This window comes from Folsomia candida, unplaced genomic scaffold, assembly GCF_002217175.1.
Source record: "Folsomia candida strain VU population unplaced genomic scaffold, ASM221717v1 Fcan01_Sc014, whole genome shotgun sequence".
Taxonomy (NCBI): domain Eukaryota; kingdom Metazoa; phylum Arthropoda; class Collembola; order Entomobryomorpha; family Isotomidae; genus Folsomia; species Folsomia candida.
This window is the reverse complement of record NW_019091206.1, coordinates 3,827,774-3,846,756: the sequence shown is the minus strand read 5'-3', so window position 1 is coordinate 3,846,756 and position 18,983 is coordinate 3,827,774. Positions and strand designations below refer to the sequence as shown.

At 45.8% G+C, this 18,983-nt stretch overlaps 1 protein-coding gene across 1 annotated transcript in view; it reads left to right on the top strand.

Annotated features, from left to right (window-relative positions):
* The window catches only part of LOC110855847, a 45,199-nt gene that overhangs the window by 12,178 nt on the left and 14,038 nt on the right, over positions 1-18,983 (top strand). The window contains exon 2 of the mRNA XM_035856667.1: positions 11,275-12,230. Coding sequence (XP_035712560.1) covers positions 12,139-12,230 — 92 coding nt within the window. The 5' untranslated portion in view covers positions 11,275-12,138. The remainder of the gene's footprint in view (positions 1-11,274; positions 12,231-18,983) is intronic.

The following is an 18,983-nucleotide window of genomic DNA, read 5'->3' as shown; positions in this document are numbered from 1 at the left end:
TTGCAAGTAAACATCTCAGAACGAGAATTTAATTTATTTCGTCTTTTGATCCCGACTGACATCTACTTACTCCGGCTTTCACAAGGACGTCAAGGGAAAATATTTCCCTTCTCATATTCCCATTTGTTGCAAAAACACCACTTGCTACCCGCTTCACATCCAGACCCGTGCTCAACTCTGACCTCCCAGTTTTTAAACCGAATTAAGACGTGGAGCTTTAAGCTACCCAACAGGCGACATGTTCGCCCTGTCACATTCCCATGCATCCCATGCTTCCGAATATTTAGATCCGAATGACTTTCTCCAGAAAACCACGGCTGTCTATACTCACACAAAAGTGTATCTTTTTTATCGTCAGGCTGTGCGATATCCCACCCATCGCAGTGACTGCCGCCACTTTCGTCTTTCACAAGCGTCTATCTTGGTGGAATTGCAACTCTCAACTCGACGGAATCCAGTTTGTTGTTCTTGCGACAAAGTTTTTGTTTCTTGGCCGGAGCTAATTTTTACTGTTCTGTGGCTTAGACCGACACGCTTATTTCACGCCACGCCAGCCACGCTCCTCTCTTTTACGCTCCCTTTGTTTCCGCCACCCCCGTTTCCACATTTTCCTCATTTGTTTACCACTTGCATCCATTACGTTGCATTGGGGACGTCGTGGCAGGCGGGGGTTTGCGGTAGTAAAGTCTCGGATCGTAATTTGCCTTCAATTTCGTGTCAGCTTTGATCATTCTAATCTTTCTCGAGGCTCATCAAAGGAAATGACATTTTATACTCGGCCCGGTTTTCCATGGATTTTGCCACATTTTTCTGCACTGGTGTAATAAACCAAATTCCTCTCACATGAAGAAAGAGGACATACCGCATATTGCTCGAGATAAGGCGACGACGACGGCGACGACTGCTGCTTGTTTCCTTGTCATTTTACCGTGTCACCAAGCGCCGTCATTGTCGTCGTCTTGTCTCCGCGCAAATCTTGTAAGTGCTTTACTGCACAGGTAGCGAGTGAGTAGTTGGCAAGGTATTAGGCAGGTAGGCATCAAGACGGTGGTGGTGGTGGAAGGAAATGAAGGTATGTGTCATAATGCTGGGAGAGAAAGGAGAGCGTAGCCACCCACCCATCTAGAATTATGCCTGGTCTGCGTGGTGCACACGATACGGGGAGATATTCCGGTGAAAGGAAAGGTAGCAGGAGTCTGGTGCGGCATACAAATAAGTGGCTGGGTGAAATCCATCTGAAATGGAGTGAAGTTGTTGGATAAGACCTCATGTGGGGATGACAACTTCAAAGAATCCGGAGAGCATGGTACTCCAAACTCCAGCACCACTCCTCTCCTGGCTCGAGAAAGTTATTGGCAGCCGACTGTGAGACAAGGCGGCGAAGGAAGGACACACGACGACGACGATGGTGATGCGAGCGATACGGCTGCGAAATTTCCGAAGGATGGAGAAAAACATGGAAATCTCTCCGACATGCTTTTAACGCTCTCATCTCCAACATAAATATTTGCATATTTCCATCCACTCTCAGATCTTTTAGCTTTTAAAACGCCCTCTCTTACAAAACTATTGTTCTCAAAGTGCCCAAATATGCAACCCAACCATTGAATCAGGTGAAACTGTTCCATTTCACTCCAGAATGGGCGACCCACCTGGCAAATAAATTTTAACAGAAGAGTGGAAAAATTTGGGCCAAGAGTTGATGCCTTGTAGGATGTGCAGGTCCATCTTGTCCGTGTAGCACATACACACATGCAACCTGTGCAGATGATGTGTGTGCAACTTTCGGTGTGGAACTTTTATGCGAGATTGGCTGTGGTGCAGGGCTAACAAAGGGACGTGAATGGTGAGCCAAGTGGAGAAGAGGACATCACATGCACATGGCATTACAATTAGAGAGAGAAAGCAGCCCGATAAGTTTGTCTCTCTCACTCAAGTCCGACGGAACAACAATGAACAAACAAGTGCAATTCTCTCTCTCTCGAGCAAAGTAATTTCTAATCGAAATCCAGGAAACAAGGACAACTAATAACTTATTTCCTCCTCCAGACGACCCCTAACTGCCACCCATCCTGCTCTCGTCCTCTCCGACGTAGCACAATAAGTGCACAAACACACACTTGAAAACTTTCTCCTGCCTGTCACACAGACCTTCCCGATGTTTGTGGTGTCATGCAACAGCTTTGACATTCGAGTTGTGTTTTTTTGCGCCCAATTCGCAAATTTGTAGGTTGTGTAAGGCAAGGAATAAATTGAGGTAAAACATGTGAGGTGGAATTGCACGTTCTCAAAATTGGCTGGTGCAGGGACAATGTGCGAGTTGAGGAACACCTTTTGTGTACTCGGATATTTCAATTACTGACGCGTATGTCATCGTGTCACGCGATGTGTCTCTTCCCAACGGCTCCACCATAACAATTAGTCCTTCTGTTTGCAGATATGATTGACATGACGTGGATTGCTGTGTGTGTGCCTATAGGCAAATCCTGCCCGTGATTTCGAGCGGCATAAATATGTATAGCAAATACGTTCCAATCAAAATTGCAATTTCCCGAGATTTCAATAAATTAATGATAAGCCACAACAACACAAGTTTCCCGTGTGTACAATATCTTGTGCAAATGCAATCACGTTTTTTTTTCTTTGGCGTATTTGTCATGCCAAGGTGTGGAATATTTCACCTGCAAATATGAAAATGGTAATGGCAGCCATTTCGCCAGCACTGAAATGAGTTGACGAATGCGAGAAGAGTTGTGATTGTGTGTCCTTATATTTACCTTGTCCTACATTTTGGCCTTTCTCACTCTGACTGCGGCATGGGCATCATACTTGGATAAGCAGCGGGAGGAGGAAATAAGTGGAGGAGCAGATTGGAATAAGCAAACTTGGTTTGAATTAAGGTTTCAAGGGGGGTTGAATAAACAAGTGAATTGTGCTCCACTCCCAGTATTGGTCTCTACAAATGCAAACAAACACGAGTACACGGAGAAAGGTAGGCGGACGGAGACCGTCCATGGTGCCCGTCCGGGTCACACAAGTCCGCTCGTCTCCTGATCTCTGACCATGTCCTTCAGCCGTGGCAATGCGGGGAAATGGATGGCTCCGGAAAAAGTGTTTGTGGGACCCCGAGGAGCGACCTGATTAGTTCTGAAGGCATCCGTTCAATACCAGAACATAACAAGGCAGTTAAGATAAAGTAACTGGATTTGATATCCAATTCTATCTCGTTCTTCTCCTCTCTTCGCCCTCCTGCTTTCCCCTCCTGCTTCCCCTCCTCTCCTGCCTCCACTTGCATTGCCTCTATTGATTTGCTTATGAAATATTTAGACTCGGAACACCTGTCTCTCTCCCCAAGAAGAAGGAAACCACACTAACCTTCATTTCTCTCCCATGCTCCTAGTCATACTGCACTTGGGAAAAAGATATATCTCCCAGAAACAAGCCCCAGACGAACGCACTTCTCCAATCTCAAAGACAAACTCCTCTGGCTTTATTCCCATAAAATTAATAGTTAAGCATCACATAATTTTATTTTTAGCGTGATGTTCTTGTGAGAGGCTAATTTTTCAAGGGCTGTCACAATTTTGCTAATACTCAGTCAGTGATGAGAGGAGCGACTTTCTCTTCGTGGGTACATTTTTGTGGCTCATTTCTTGGTTGGGTCGGAGTCTCATCCTCGCGTCGTTTGTCTCTCCTCTTGAGTCACTTGACGAAAATAGAATGTGCATGATGATGATGATGATGGTGCAGATTTCTTACAAGTGGAGGAAATGAATAGGCCTCGTCCTTTGTGGACTAATCCTTGTCTGCCGCGGATCCTATCTCCGGTGGTCGTGTGGTGGTGGTTGTTGAGTACAAAGGCTCGTGGCTGAGCGACTGATTCCCAAGCTGATTAGCGCATATCGATATCCGTCCTTCCCCACGGTGGTCCGGCCATTTGCTCCACCATGTCCTCACTCCTCAGCTACTTCCAGCTTTCTTCAAAGGATTCTTTGAGCTCAGGGCCACCACGAATGTGAAACACGGCAGTTTTTAGGTTTCTCCTCAGGAGGAGAATCAAAGAATTGGTCCAAATCCAAATAAATACTGGATTTCTCTGCCTATTTTATTCATTGGAAGCGAATACATGAGTCCAATCCCCAGGTTCGGATTTATTTATGAAGAGAAATTCATGAGGCGGATATACCAAGCTGGCCATCCAACCAAGCCGGAGAAACCTGCAACCTGCTGCCACACACAAACTGGCTCCTTATTCCCCGTCGTCTTTGTACTCGCATGCTGAGTGAGTGAGCGTGTGTGTGTTTGGTGGTTGGATTGTGGTGGCGTCATCGTTGAGAAAATCCGCTGTGTCACTTTCCTCTCGAGGAGAAAGCATCATCATCCGCGTGGACGAGAGCTGCTGCCTCATTCATCATGAAGTCAAGTCACTGCTCACTAGTCACCAAACCAAACCAACACACAGTCAATTTAGCTCCACGGCAAAACCCGCAAGGATCCGTCAGCACAGAATCTTCCTTTGTCCTTTGCGGCGGAGAGTAGCATTCAGACGGCTGCGAGGCGATATCGGTCATTTTGTTCCTATCATTGGCTTTGGTAATGACATATGGGAAGGCGGACAGAGGGGTGGCACAGGAGACATGTATTCGTCCCCACAAAAAATGGGGCTCCTGTGAAGCATTCGTACAACACGTCGACCAAAAACTGACAGGCTATTCTTGCACTGCCAGAGTAATCCATAAGACTAATTTATGTATGAAATTTATGGAAATGTGTGTGTGCGGAGGTGCAGTGTATGGTCAGTACTGCCGCCTTAAGAAATATCTCCACTGGGCTCTTTATTGTTCCTCCATCACAATGATGAGAGTTATGATATGAAAGTATCAGCTATAACCAGCACTATCACCTATCGATGTATCCATCTCGGAGCCGTGTGTGGTGGTGGTGGTGGATGGCAGCTATAAACTCGGGGTCCAGTCGTCCAGAGTGAAAGTCCTGTCGGATGAAAGGTAAAAAACCGGCGGAAAGGAGGACAGAAATTGGAGACGGCTTTGTACTTCCTCTTTGATGTAGGATGCAGTTAACAATGTGCCTTGAATTGGATATTGAACACACTGTCAACTCAGCCATGAGCCAATCAATAGAGTCAGTTAGTTAGTCGCTACTTTTTGGTGGAGAACCAACGAGGTTCCTGGAATACATATGTACTGGTCATAAATCAATTCGACACTTGTCCATCCATCCATCCACTCCATTCACAATACACACACACCAGAAATCATGTGCACCACATAGAAAAATTCCATAAGGAGGTGGAATTGAAAAGCAAGAATTTCCCAGGTGCACGACACACACAATGTTAACTCAACTTACACAACGCCAGGTAGCCAGCCAGGCAGAGGAGAGAACCTTCAGTTGTCATTCCCTATTTGCATTAATGGTCAAGTGATTTATTGGCTCGATTTATTTTTCTGCTCTGCCCAGAGGGAGTTTGTATGTACAGAAGTACGTTCTTGTTATCTCGGTCGCCTTATGACCACTGCTTTTGACATTGATTAAGGCAAAAAGCTCGTTTTCCTGCTGATTTGCTCCTAAATTCTTGATGGGGAGAAATCATGCTGAAATATTCGTTACCTTCAAAAAACCGGTGCGACGCATTACTTATTGCTCGTGCCTTCATTTTGGTAATTGGACAATTGGCGGGGACGGCAGAAGAAGTCGGTGCAGTGACATAACTCCGATCGACACATTGCTCCTCCCAGTAATTGCACCCGGTTCAAGCTATTTTCGCCGTGAGGCTGAAACGAATGCACAACACTTATTAATTCTGACTTGCTTAAAGGTGATGATTACCAATTACTGAGAGCCTCATGCATAATTTATGGCTCACATTATACGACCAATCCCAAGTGGAAGGTTATCATTAGTCAGGATGACAATATTTGGGCTTTGATGGAATGCATCCACCCGGTGGTTGCATAACGGACCGCGTCATTTATTATGACATCGCCATGTACATGTCATACGTCAATTTGCTTGGTTGACGTTGTGCAAAATTTGTGAAAGTCACATTCGTTTGATGGATGCATGGTTGTAGGTACGTATGCCGATGGGTCGAATGGAAGAGTCAGTTTGCGCCATGGTTTGCAGTTGAGGGAGCTCTATTGGGAGAGACAATTGTCAAAATGGACCAAGCGTGTAGCCCTTCAGTCATATTATTAACTGGTGGAAGCGAAATGTTGCTCAGTCACCCGCTCTTCCCTTTAACCGAAAACCTTTCAAAATTTGCCACCATGTCCGCATCAATGTGTCAGCCCTAGGATGGCCGGAGGCTTGCGAAACAGGTGACACACAAACTTATCCCCGTCACGGCTAATTTGCAGATTTTAGCCTCACAGTTTGTATACGTACACACACATCACACACGCATCACACAGTTGGTCGCCCTTCGTTCGAGTAAGCGAGGCGAGTTTGACTCTGCTTTTTGTGTGCGTAGCTCACTAAGCGTGAAACATAAACACGACGCATCAAAAAGAAACGACATCACACATCTTTTCCGTTCCGTGGACTTGTGGCAAAAGTCAGTTGTCATTTCTGTGGGGAGTCAGAGTCGAGGTTGCCAGCAAAGTGAGTGTTGATGGTGATGATGATGTGCCGAGAAGATGCATATCGCGAGTAGCAGCGTAGAAGAGAAAGTCACTGCGATTTCCCTCATACTTTCCTGTCTCCAGGCAGACTGGGATTCTACCGTTTGACGATTTGTCGTGTCCTCGTGCAACTGTGGTTTGCATTCCTTGAGGGCACTTTCGAGTACACACGACTTGGTTGAGGGCTTGAAAAGTCCAAATTGCTCCACTCTTTAAACGGAGGTCGAAGCCTTGGCACAAACAAACAAACGCATTAGTGTGACCAGGGCGGAGAGTGAGATGGGCATTTATTGCGAAAAGAAGCAGTGGTCGTGGTGGTTGACGTTGGAAATGCCACGGGGTCGCGACCACAAAATTCACCTGACAAAGTGGATCCTTCGAGTGAGGGCTTTTGAACACAAAACGCTCAACCCAAGTTATTCCCCAAGATGCAAATTAGATCGACGTGGAAAGTCAACACTCCTCCACTTTGGGCTACATAAACAAACAAGCATAACATTTTAGACGGCGGAAGAGTGTGAACTATGCGACTTGTTTCCTTTGTTTGTAGTTTAAACATTGCTTTATTTAACAGTGTCAATTCACTGGTAACTGGAACAAGAGCAAATATTTGAGAGCGGGAACGAGCCAAGTTTTCAACAATTATTGCAAAACTTTGTTCAAAGGAATCCTTTACGGTTTGGTGGCTCGTGTCCTTTTGCTGGCTGCGTCTGGAGTGAGAGCGAGTGATGAGAATTTGCATTCACAACGGCACCCAAAACCAAGTCAATTCTCGATCCAACCGAGCGAAGAAACCTCATTTTGTTCAAAATCCCAATAAATTGCACATCTTCTTCTGGGCTGATGTGTGTGATGCGCCTCTTCCTCTCCTGGATCTGGCATTTACCGGAAATTGGAAGAAACAAATGACCAGTCCGCCCTGACTCCGCAAACTGAGTGAGTGGCGAGGAGGAGGAAGGACGGAGAAAGCATTTGGTTGGCACATATGTGAGAATAATGTCGAGAGCGGAGAGGAGTGAGCGAGGGAGGGATGATGAATTGAAACAAATCTCTGGAGGCTTATTTCCTCGTCTGTATCCCGATTGAATAATCTGCCCGCTGACCCACCAAATCCACGCACAAAACTTGCATAGAAATCAAATCCACGAACTTATTTGACCCACCAATTCAAAGAATCCAACCCGTGCGACCTCCAGATTGCTTTCCGAACATCAAACCCAAAGGGAAAGTCAAAGACCAATTTCCATCAGAGACAGACAGACACAAACCGCTCCATATATTCATCTTCCACACGTGCAATGTGATCGTGTGTAACACACGGTCAAACATTTATTGGAATTGGGGTACACACTGGGCGAGTAAAACAATTATAGTTATTTCACTCCTTCTTATTGTTGTATTTGGTCAATATTACTGACGACTTGACCACCTCGTCACGTGGCCGGAGAGATGTGTGGCTGGAGAGAGAGAGGAGGAGGTGAGTGACTGGGCTGAAGTTATGCAAGCGTGAAATGCGGACAAATGGGACATAAAATAGGGCGAGATTTAGTCATATCAGGAGCCATGTGGGACAGGAAGTGTTTTTGTGTGGACCTGGTGAAGGGGATGATGGGCAGAGGTGGTGGTCTCGCTAAGCCCGCCTAAGTCTCCTTCTTCTCAAGACTTTTCCCCTTCTGTCTCGTGGACGACGACGACGACCAATTCAAGAGAATCACGTTCCAGGATTTTCCAAAAGATTAGATTGATCTTTCTTTGAGTTCCCATCTTTCAAGCAGACTGTCAGACCCATCTTTCTCCCTTCCGACTCGCCCAACTTGTTAATACACGTCCAAACTCAATCTTTCCCTCCCCAGATATGAATCACTCTCTCTCCATGCCTACCTATCCAGTGCATCACTTTGTCCTGCGTATATCAGGGGCCCGCACTGGTCTCATCACCACCACGATAAGCACACGCGGCATGTTCTGGTATGCAGACTCAGAAATTCCACTAACGACCTCCTCGTCTCTCTATTTGTAGGAAGTCCGAAATAAATCTCCGCCAGCCTGCATTTCCTTGCTCACAATATTGAGCGCAATACGTATCTCCACATGCAAAATGTTTGCGGCGTCTGCATAGTTTGGTTGGTGGTAGCGGCGGCGGCGGTGGTGGCGGTGGGAGAACCCTCCAGATTTCTTGTCTGATTGCTGGGAAATGGAAACAGATGAGTAACTTATTTCCGTGAGAACTTTCTCCTCGTCAAAGTCTGCTCCCTACAAATTTAGGCGGCCAAGAGATGAGATGCAGGGTCGTGTAGCCGGTCCTACTACTCGCAGCAGACATGGATCGCAGGGTTTGGTCGTGAGTTGGAGAGGACGAGACACGCCAAACTTTTGGAAATCTTTATGAACGGATCAGTAGTCGTGGGACTGGGGACGTGACGACAATAATTTATTCAGACGGCAGATGGAATTAAGTGATTTTTTCTACTCCGTTCCCATGTTTTTTATTTGCATCATTTTTGAAGGTGTGTGTGTTTAGGCTGTCGGGATTACAAAATGTAGTGCATTCATCCTCACGAAGTTGGATATTTGCAAGATGAGGTTGCACTTCATTGGCACTGCCACTTTCTCTCTTTTCTCTCTCGCTCTGGAGGGCGAGCGGAGAAAGTTATTACTTTGGGAGAAGTTGTGAAGTAGGGAAATTGAGTGTGGCGTAGGAGTGGAGGGCAGGAGGAGCAGGGCGGAAGGTGGTCGTAGTGGTGTTGATATTATTATCATTTGGAATGAGTGGGGGAAAGTGGAGAATAAAATAAGCAGGAAAAACTTTCTCCGTGTATGTGTACGTAGTCCATTATCTAACCAAAGTTAAAGTTGAGAGTTCCAATTTTCAACTTTGAGCCTTGTTAAACTTAAAGTCGCACAAGACCGAATTCTTCTCTGCTCCATGTCCTCCGTCCGACGACGAGTTCGAGCTGAACACACCCATCTGGAAAGGATGAGCATCAGCCAGCCAGCATGAATACTCACTCTCTCCGCCTGATGCTCATCTGTGGTGGTGGTGGTGGATGTGAGTGAGGTTGGTGTTGGTAAGCAAAAAATGAATGCTTTTCCTCCGTCTTCCATTTATTTTCTTTGACTTTCTCCATGAACTCCCGTCCAAATTCCTCACTCCGCGATGCACTCCAGTCCAAGGAGGAGGAAGAGCAAAGAGAAAGTTGCTTGGTCTCTTCTCGCTGTTTACCCGCAGATCAAAGTATCAACCAACTCCTCGTCCTCTGCTGCTGCCTCTGCCCTCAGCCAAGTCCAGACCCACTTTCTTCCTCTTCATCTCTCTCCTTGTTCCTCTCCCTCCATTTCCTTGCTCACTTTTCGACCTGCACCCTGAGCAAGCAAGAAAGAACAAGGTGAGCTCTTTCTCCGCCGTCTTCTCACTCTCTTAAACCAATGCCAAGTTCTCGGAATGTTTTTACCTCCGGAGGCAGCAGACAAGTCTTGTAGGCCGTGGAAGGCATGGGAGAAAGTAGTTGGAAGGTGGTGGGTATAGGAGATGATCTGCTCGGTCTGGTCACCCGGGTTGAAATTCTCTTTCTCTTTCCCAATCTGGCTTGCTTCTTGACTTGGGGCAGCGTGTTTTGCTTTGGTTGGGAGTCGTGTCCGCCCGATTGAGAGTCATAAATCATGGGGATAATAGGGAGTAAACGGCGGGTGCCTCTGCCGGCCGGAATAAAAGAAGCGACCAAGAGGAATTCTGTTGATGATGTTCCCTGCCTGGCTGGCTGGCTGGTGAGGAGTTGATGATGATCATCAACTGAGGAGGATGACGATGATAAACTCGCTCTCCCTCCCCAACGACTTCCTCCACTCAAATCCGCCCTTCACCCCCCACGAATAAATCCCTCCACCCTCCTTCACTACCCACCACGTCCCATGGAATAGCAGATCGCTCATATATGCCAAGGCCCATGCATAACCCTCTTGTCACCAACAACTTGTTTGTTTTCTTCCCACATTCCGCCACGAGGAAATATTTCGCAAATATTGTCCCAAATTGAGCAGAAAGTTGTGGTTTCAGTCAGACGCCGAGTAAATTTTACATACTTTGTTCCCACTCACACAAACCTTGTTACGTAGCAAGCAAGCAACTAAATACACATCATAAGTTATGTTGATAATTATTCCAAACTTGTACCTGTGAGGCTTGTACAATGGGAATGGTGGGGATTATTGTGGTTTCATTTGAGAAGGGAAAACTTATTGGGCTGGTCAAAGGACGAAACTGTTGAATACGAGAGATGTACTTGCAAGAAAGGTGTGTGGCGAGCTGCACATTGTTTGAAAGAGCAAAGAGTACACTGAAAGTTTGGGAACAAAGTCTTGAATAATTTTGTGGCAGGCTGGTGGTGAGAGTGGGAAGTGAGGACAATCGAGGTTGGAGTGGAGCGGGGGAGAATTGTTTTGGGGGCATGAGAGCAAGAGATGACGTTGGACAAAGCTGAGGGCAAAATGCAATTTAATTTGTAGGACTTTCTCTCTCGCACACACAGATTTTGAGTAAACTAGTTTTAGCCCCGATATCACGACTCCTCAGACCAAAAAGGTAACAAATTCAGCCAATGTTTAAAATTCAATTTGTTTCATTTTGTTACAGATGATGGGAACACATCGTCCCACGTTGCACGCTCATCTGCATTATCTCGGAAAAGCTCCATGTGCCACTAAATCCACATTAGATTACGGAATTTAATCAAACTGAATTCAACCCACTTCCACCCAGGAATGGCACCAAATTCCAACGGAGAACACATTCAGACGGCGCGTTTGATATGAACAAATCCGTGTGTACCTCGTCGTCCTCTCGTCTCGCGTATCTTTCACCTGTAAAGCCAAGCAAGGCAATCATTCGCCAGCCAACAAGAGCAGCCACAAAAATCACTTAGTAATCCACGAGATCAAGTGATGAGATCATGCCCCGAGTCCGCCTCGATTGTCTGACGGTCAACTTCAACTCGACGTGGGAAATTTCCAGCAATCAGGAACGATGAGCGAAGAAGATGCTGCTTGTTTCGTCACCCCTTCTTCGTCATGGCCACCTGCTACGCGACGCATCTTCACCGACGCGTAGGAATGCTCTCGTCCTGACTCCAGTGACTGGACATCCGTCTCCACCAGGTTACGAGTGTCTGGGGATCAAGGTGCGAATGACTTGCTCGAGAGAAGCAGACCCATCGTCGTGTATCTGTCCGACTGACTTGTGGGCGCAGACAGTGGTGGGCGTGGTGGTCTTGTGGGGAGAAAATGTGCACCACAGCTCTTCCTCTGCCGCCATCACGTACCTGGGAGAAAGTGAACTCTAAACAATAGGTTATCTAGTAGGGAAGGAGAGAGAAACAGTGAGCTGGACGGTTTTTGGATGAGTGCATGTGAGGAAAAGTGTGGATCCGACCAGGGCACGAGAAGCCGACAGCAGCAGAGAGCCTGACTCCAAGACGAGGAGCAGCAGAAGGAAGAAAGGATGGAGGCAGAGGGGTTTGGATACAGCGAGAGAAACTCCTCTGGGAATTACACACCGATTTATACAATTTCTCACCATTTTATTAAGAACTGGTGAGTTTCAGACTTGTTCCTTTTAGATCCCAATCAGATCGTTTACAACGAGTTCCTCAAACCCAAGGCTGCAAACTTGGGCAGTTTTGTTGCCACTCGGATGAGAGGAGGCAGGGAGCCTCCACTCATTCGCACACAAACGCCTACAGCATAAATATATTTGGTCGCATCTCCATACACATAAATCATCCACTGCATCTATCTATTTTCCGTACCCCAACGAGCCCGTCACTGAATTAATAGTCGAATTTTATCCATATATTGTTTTTCTCGCGGCCGTAAAGAACCTGATAAGCGAACGGTCCACTCCGTTACCTGGAGCGTTGGCATATTGCTCTCGATCTTTCACTTTTTCCACTTTCGCCCACCGCTGACACGTTTTCCATTTCATTCACCCAAACTTCCGCAACCATGAAACTTCATTACGCCATCGTCCTCGTCGTCTCTTTCCATTCTGGGTGCAATATTGGGTAAGGGAAACGATGGCTACTCCTCCACATGCGGTGACTCCCAAAAAATCGTTCTCATTTCTTGGCTTATCATCATTGCATCGCCAGCGTCATCAAACGCCTCAACCACTTTCCACCAGGGAGGGAGCTTTATTATTAAGTTTGTTTTGAGGGCAAACCTAAAACCTTTTTGTCCCAATGATTGCATTTATGATTTTCAATAATAGCGGGAGATGAAAAACCCGAGATTCAAATTTAGATCGCAGCTCAGCCTCCGAATAAGATAGCTCCTGTTGGAGCAACACAAAGGGACAGAAAGGCTCCCCATGTTTCCCATTTTTGCATAGAAAACTTGAGATCCAAGTGATGAGAGGCTGAGAAAACTTAATTTTTCCTCAGAGGAAAGAAGTCAAGCCGCGTCTCACCTCACGCTGGAAAAATAAGTAATAGGATGCAAACAGGGCCAAATTACGGGGAAGAGATGAACAATTTCAGCCATAATGGAATACAAGAGGGGATTTCATCTGCCAATTTACATCCTTCATTTCCAATCACCGTCATGCGAGTCGTGGATCCGCCATCGCCGTCAACGACCAACGACCACTCCGACTCCACTTCCCAATAAGATAACCAACCAACTGAAGCCGTACCGGTTGGTTGGCTGGTTGGGGAGAAAGTGGAGGAAACGAGATAAGGCTTTGCGAATTATCTGCAACACTGGTCATAAATTTTAGTCGACTTCATCGAGTCGTCATTTGTGAGTGGGAAGGTGTTCCGGGTGTATTAGGACATAACTCGATTTGACGGAATCCTTTGAATCTCCGCTTCCACACATTGTTATTAAAACAGGTTAAAAACTCTTTGTGAGGAATGTGGAATCAGCGAATCGGCGGAAGGAGATACCTTCTCACATTTTAGATTGCATTCTCTGCGGCCGTGCGGGTCTGCTTCCCATCCTCTTTTCGGGTGCTGAGCAGTGTTTTTCCCAAATCACCAAATTTAAGTGACTCCAATGGAACGTAAATTGGAAGGAGCTCCTCGGAAGAAGAAGCAGCAGCTTGGTGGATGGATTGTGGCTGATGACGATGATGGGGTTGGTTTGCTTTCATGCAGCACTTTGAGAGGAGTGAAAGTAGTGAAAGTCGGTTTGTCGGAATGTTGGTGTTGATTTGGTCTTAAATCTCGCAGAAAGGGAATGGAATGTTGAGTGGGAATTTATTTACTTCAACGTCAGCAGTAAACAATGAATGACCCAGTAGTGAAGCGAAACGTGGAGTAATGGTTCCTCCCACAACTTCCCCTCTCTCTCCCATTCAATCCAACGGCGTGAAGCCCACAATGAAACGAAATCTTTTCACCCCAACTTTTTTTGTACTCTAAAATCCATGTATGTACAGAGTTGTAGATTTCTCGTGCTGATATATAAAAGTGGATGTGTGAGTTACAAGTTAATTTATTTTCCTACATATTTCACTTTCCAACGCGCGCTTTTTTGCACTCGTCCTAATATTTCTCAAGAAACGCATCAATCTTGTGAACCAAATTGTATACGTTGGGGCAATTGAAATCCCATTAAATTCTTCATTTCATTAACGTCCTTTATGTACCATCACACTCTGTTTATTCTGTCGTATTGTGAACACTCATCCGGCCAAGAATTGCGTCATACATGCAAAATAATAGGGCAGAGCGGATATGACGAGAAAAGCTCAAACTACTTATTTGCAAGTTTCTTTCCTTGCGGAAAGTTTGTCAAATTTTGCAACCAAATTGTGGAGAGGAAGAGCGTTCCTTTTCACTACTTAAATATATGCATACGAATAGAATGCACGATGGGCAGTATGAAATATACGTACGTAACTGGACCGCGTTTCAGTTTCTCCGTCCGCGTGGAGGAGAGAAAGTCTCATTTTCCTTGTGCACGTCCATTCACATGTTCCATGCAAAATTCCGCACTCGCTTTTCCTCCGTGGCTCCTTTTCCTTGGAGAAAGTGGAGTCGGCGGCCCATTTGGGAGAGCAGGGCGGACTACAAAGGAGGGAATGAACCGTGGCAAATGGAAAGCGGATATGTTGGCAGGAGCACAATGGGCGACGTATCTACATTTGGGAGTCCATTAGGAAAAAATAAAACGTTTAAATCCCCTCTTCTCACCCACCCTCCGCCACCACGTATCGATGACAAAGCGGATGTGGCACATTACAATAAGTTGTTTGATACTACAAATTGCAAACACGAAACATGACACAGAGCTGCAAATCTGCTGGGAGTGGAAGCAGTTTGCCTGACCCTCAATTCAAAGCATGGTTGATATATTTATTTATGTCGTGTGTGTCTAGTCACCTCTTTCTTGAGGATTTCTCTGCACCTCCAACGAGGCGGATGCAGGAGGGATGTGCAGTGGACTGATTATTATGTAAAGTGTAAACAGTGCCGGAGGAGGAAGAGGAGCATTATTTATTCGGGAGGGAATAAAATATTGGAATGGGTTTTACTCCGACTGGGTGTTGACAAGTGGGCAATAAAATAAAATGAGGAGTGTAGACAGCTGTAAAAGAAATTCAATTCTTTTATTCTCCCACTTTCTCCTCTCCTCGCTGGCTGAGCTTGGGTGAGAAAAGAGTATTGGGAGCGAGGCGGAATAAAATTATCCCCTGCCCAATCCCCTTCTAATTTTATTACAAAAGTCCACATTTTTATCTCCGCATATGCTTTCTCCTCACTTTCTCCTCCGCGTAGGCAAAACAATCCTCGACTTTTGATGCACAAACAAAGTGGAGGAAAGCCAGGCGTAAGTTTGGTGCATTAGGTGGCATGGGATTAGGTCGTGGTGGTGGTGGTCCGTAGTATAGACTGACTGCCTCAACTACAGCCATTCAACTAATCTCCCAACACGAGTCCAAGTCACACCTTTTCTCGGTGTAATCTTTCCCCAGCACAAGACCAGGGCTGCCTCGATGGGCGATGAAACTCAAGCCGAGAAGGAAGGAGGAGGAACACTCGAGAGGACAGAAATCTTGGACCAGGCCACTTAAGTCAGTCCGAGAGAGAGAGAGACATCATCAACGAGCAACTTGAGGACTTGATACGTATAACCACATTATCACCGCTGTTGGATGCAAGTACCTTCCACCGCTGCCGAGTGGTGACCAAACCACCTTTCTCCTTATGACCACCTCCAAGCAGGCAAGACAGGAGAAAGCTCCAGCTTCTAATCCGGATTAAGTATTAAGTGTTATCTCCACCGCCGCCGCCACCCGTCCATTCACCGGCATGCACTACGAAGACCTGCTAAAAGAAGAGCTAAGGAGCCATGTTAAATTAGAGGATGTCGAGGCATTAGTTCCAACAACTCGTTATTTTCATGCTTTGCTCGAAATGTCAAATGGCTGGATGAGAAAGTCAAATGAGTCGTAAAATTAGGAGGTGAGACTCAGGCAGGGAAATTATGGGATTTCCATGCTGCGAGGAGGAGGAGACCGCACAATCCTTAAACAAGCAACAATATGTAAAGTGGATGGAAACGAATGCATAATTATGAAGTGACAAATGATCATCACTGACTGCACAGTCTCACCTCTCCCAATTTGACGATACAATAGTCATTGTTTGGCCATAAATCAGAATGGCGTGGTTTTATTGAAGGTCATTATTCCCTGCTGTATACATGGGTTTGCTGTAGTTTTACCTGTAAATACTCGGCACGACCAGGTAAATGTGTTTGCGAGCAGATGTGGATGTTGCTGAGCCCGGTCGACGTATCTCGGAGAACAGGAGGACTATTCCAATTGCCCTTTCCCTTGTTCCATTATGGTTATGAGCGTTTCTTGGGCAGGGAGATTTTGGCATCCAAAATTTAGCCAGCAATTCAACGTCGATTGGATTAGGTGGTCATTGGGGAATTAAGAAATAAATACTGGAGCAGATTGGCTGCACGTAGTCTCTCCGTGTGTATAAGTACACGAGGCAGTCGAGATGCCCCACCTGCCTGCCTACCTCCATGTACACAGTTGCAGGGGTTATGTGCATGGAGGGGATGAACGAAATAAGCAACCTCGCGGCCGAAGCACCTTTCTCCTGAGGCGAATGCATGCTGAGACACTTGAGAAGGTGGCTAATCATTGGTCTGGGAGCAGCTTGAGGAAATCATTTGAGGTGAAGCAAGAACTACTCAAATGGTCATTTCGCAACAAGAAATGGTCACATGGGGCCTGTCAAAATGGCTCAACTTTTGTGGGCTCTTCAGCCACAAATGCCACTTCCCACTTTATTTGTGTTCTTGAGCAGAGACCGATTTGGCCCTTGACTTTTACTCTTCAAGAAAATGTTCCACGATACACAATACGTTCATACCTACCTACGTGCAAAAAAAGTGAGTGAGCAAAATATTTTGTAGCCAGCTCGTCATATAAAAAAAAGCCTACACTTGAATCAGTGTTCCACGAAATAAGAAAATATGTAAAAGTACAAAAGTTGCCCGACTTTGCGTTGCGGAAAGTTTTAAATTATCTAAAATCTTAACTGTTATTGCCATTTTGTTGTTTGCACTCATTTCCTGCGTCTTCGTGATTAAAGTGACTGTTGGAAAAATGAGATCAGCCTGCAATAATTCACCTGACATCCAAACTGCCGAATGGACGTCGCCCGATAAGACCACCACCACCGTCGTCACAAAGGAATGCAAACAGAGTGGGAATTCCACCAGGTTATGCTTTCTCCAGGTTCTGGGAGCAGGAGCTCGTGCTTTTGCTCGTCGTTTGGATTGGAAACTCGGCGTGTACTCTATTTTATTTCTCTGCAAAATCCAATGACTTATCAAAAAGTAAAGAGAGGGTAAGCTCGTAATTTGCGCAAGCCTTCTTCTCCTGGTATCTCTACTAAATACATGGTGTGGAGAAAAAAAGTTGCCATTCATGACTGCCTGACTTTCTCCCCGTCTTATCGCCAACACCCAAACTTTGCCAAATTTCCAGGTAGAGTTCAAAGAATGTGCTGCTCCTAAATTTCCACAAAGTTGATGAAAAACTTGTATCGAATTGATTTTCCGTTGTTCACACGACGTTTGCAGAGCTCTCTCTCTCTCGGTGAGTGAGTAAACAGGGTGTGCTAATGTTTAATGGTCAAAGTCAGTTCTATTTGTACTGTGGTAGAGCGATTCCTCGTGCGGCTTGCGTCATTCCGATCTAAAAACACCTCTACTTTTAAGAGAGAAATGTTTTGTGGCCAGCTCTTTTTTTACCAAGTGTTTCATCTAATCCCACCTAATGGCCATCTTTTTTATGATCATTGCACTCCGCTACCTGCTCGCTCCAAACAAGTCATCGTGGTGGCATGGCCGGAGGACGCGGTGGCGGTGCTCAACTATCTTCTTGGCTGATTTAAAAGGGCTTAGCTTCCGTTCCGAAGGAGGAACAAAGGGTGCAGATAATAATAATAAGAGCAATATTTTGAACTCCTCTCCTCCGGAACAATGGGAAGTTTTGGTAAATTTTTTAAAGGGGAGCAGTTTGCCCCCAAAGGAGACCGTTTCGCGAGGAAGTAAGGTGCACGGTCTGAAGAGGAGAATGGGAAATTTGCTTAGTTTATGTGACACATTTAATAAATATCCCAATTCCCAGCCCAAGATTAGCTTGGTAAGCAAACACACTCGCATTCATTGTTCTCTCGCTCTCGCTTTCTCTCTTTGACAAAATGACTCTGAGCGTGTGTGCATGTGGCTGGGTTTTAGATGTCACTTTTTCTCTGCTAAAGATAAGTGCAAGTTTTGGATGGTAAGCAAAAGAGATAAAGTTGAAGCGTTATTGGGTCCTAAAAACCATGTGTTGGATGTCATTCACGCGAACAAACAACCCATTCGCTTCCCCGCGGTGACACAATTTTACAAATTTCAGGCAATTTAGTTGGTCTGCTCAGACCTCATTTTCAATTTGGAGCTAAACAAAACTGTTGAATCGCCAATTGTTCAAATTTACTCCCAACCGCTGCTGTCACACACCGCACCAGCCACCTCCTCGTTTATGCGAAAAGAATGAAGAGGGAATTTGAGGTCCAACTTATATATTTGTGCAGATTGTTCCCTAATGGTGATTGTGGCAATTTAATGAACAATGTGCCATGTGGAGACGAGTGGAGACTAGTGGAGAGAGAGTCTGGGAAGAAGACTGGGAAGAAGTGGGGAGAAGGATGAGTCGGATGAAAAATGGAACTCATTTGTTCTTTGATGAGGTGAAAATTGTGGAGAAAAAGCCGACTTGGTCTTCTCTGACGCCCATCCGAAAAAAGGCTCTTGGTCACACTTGCTCCT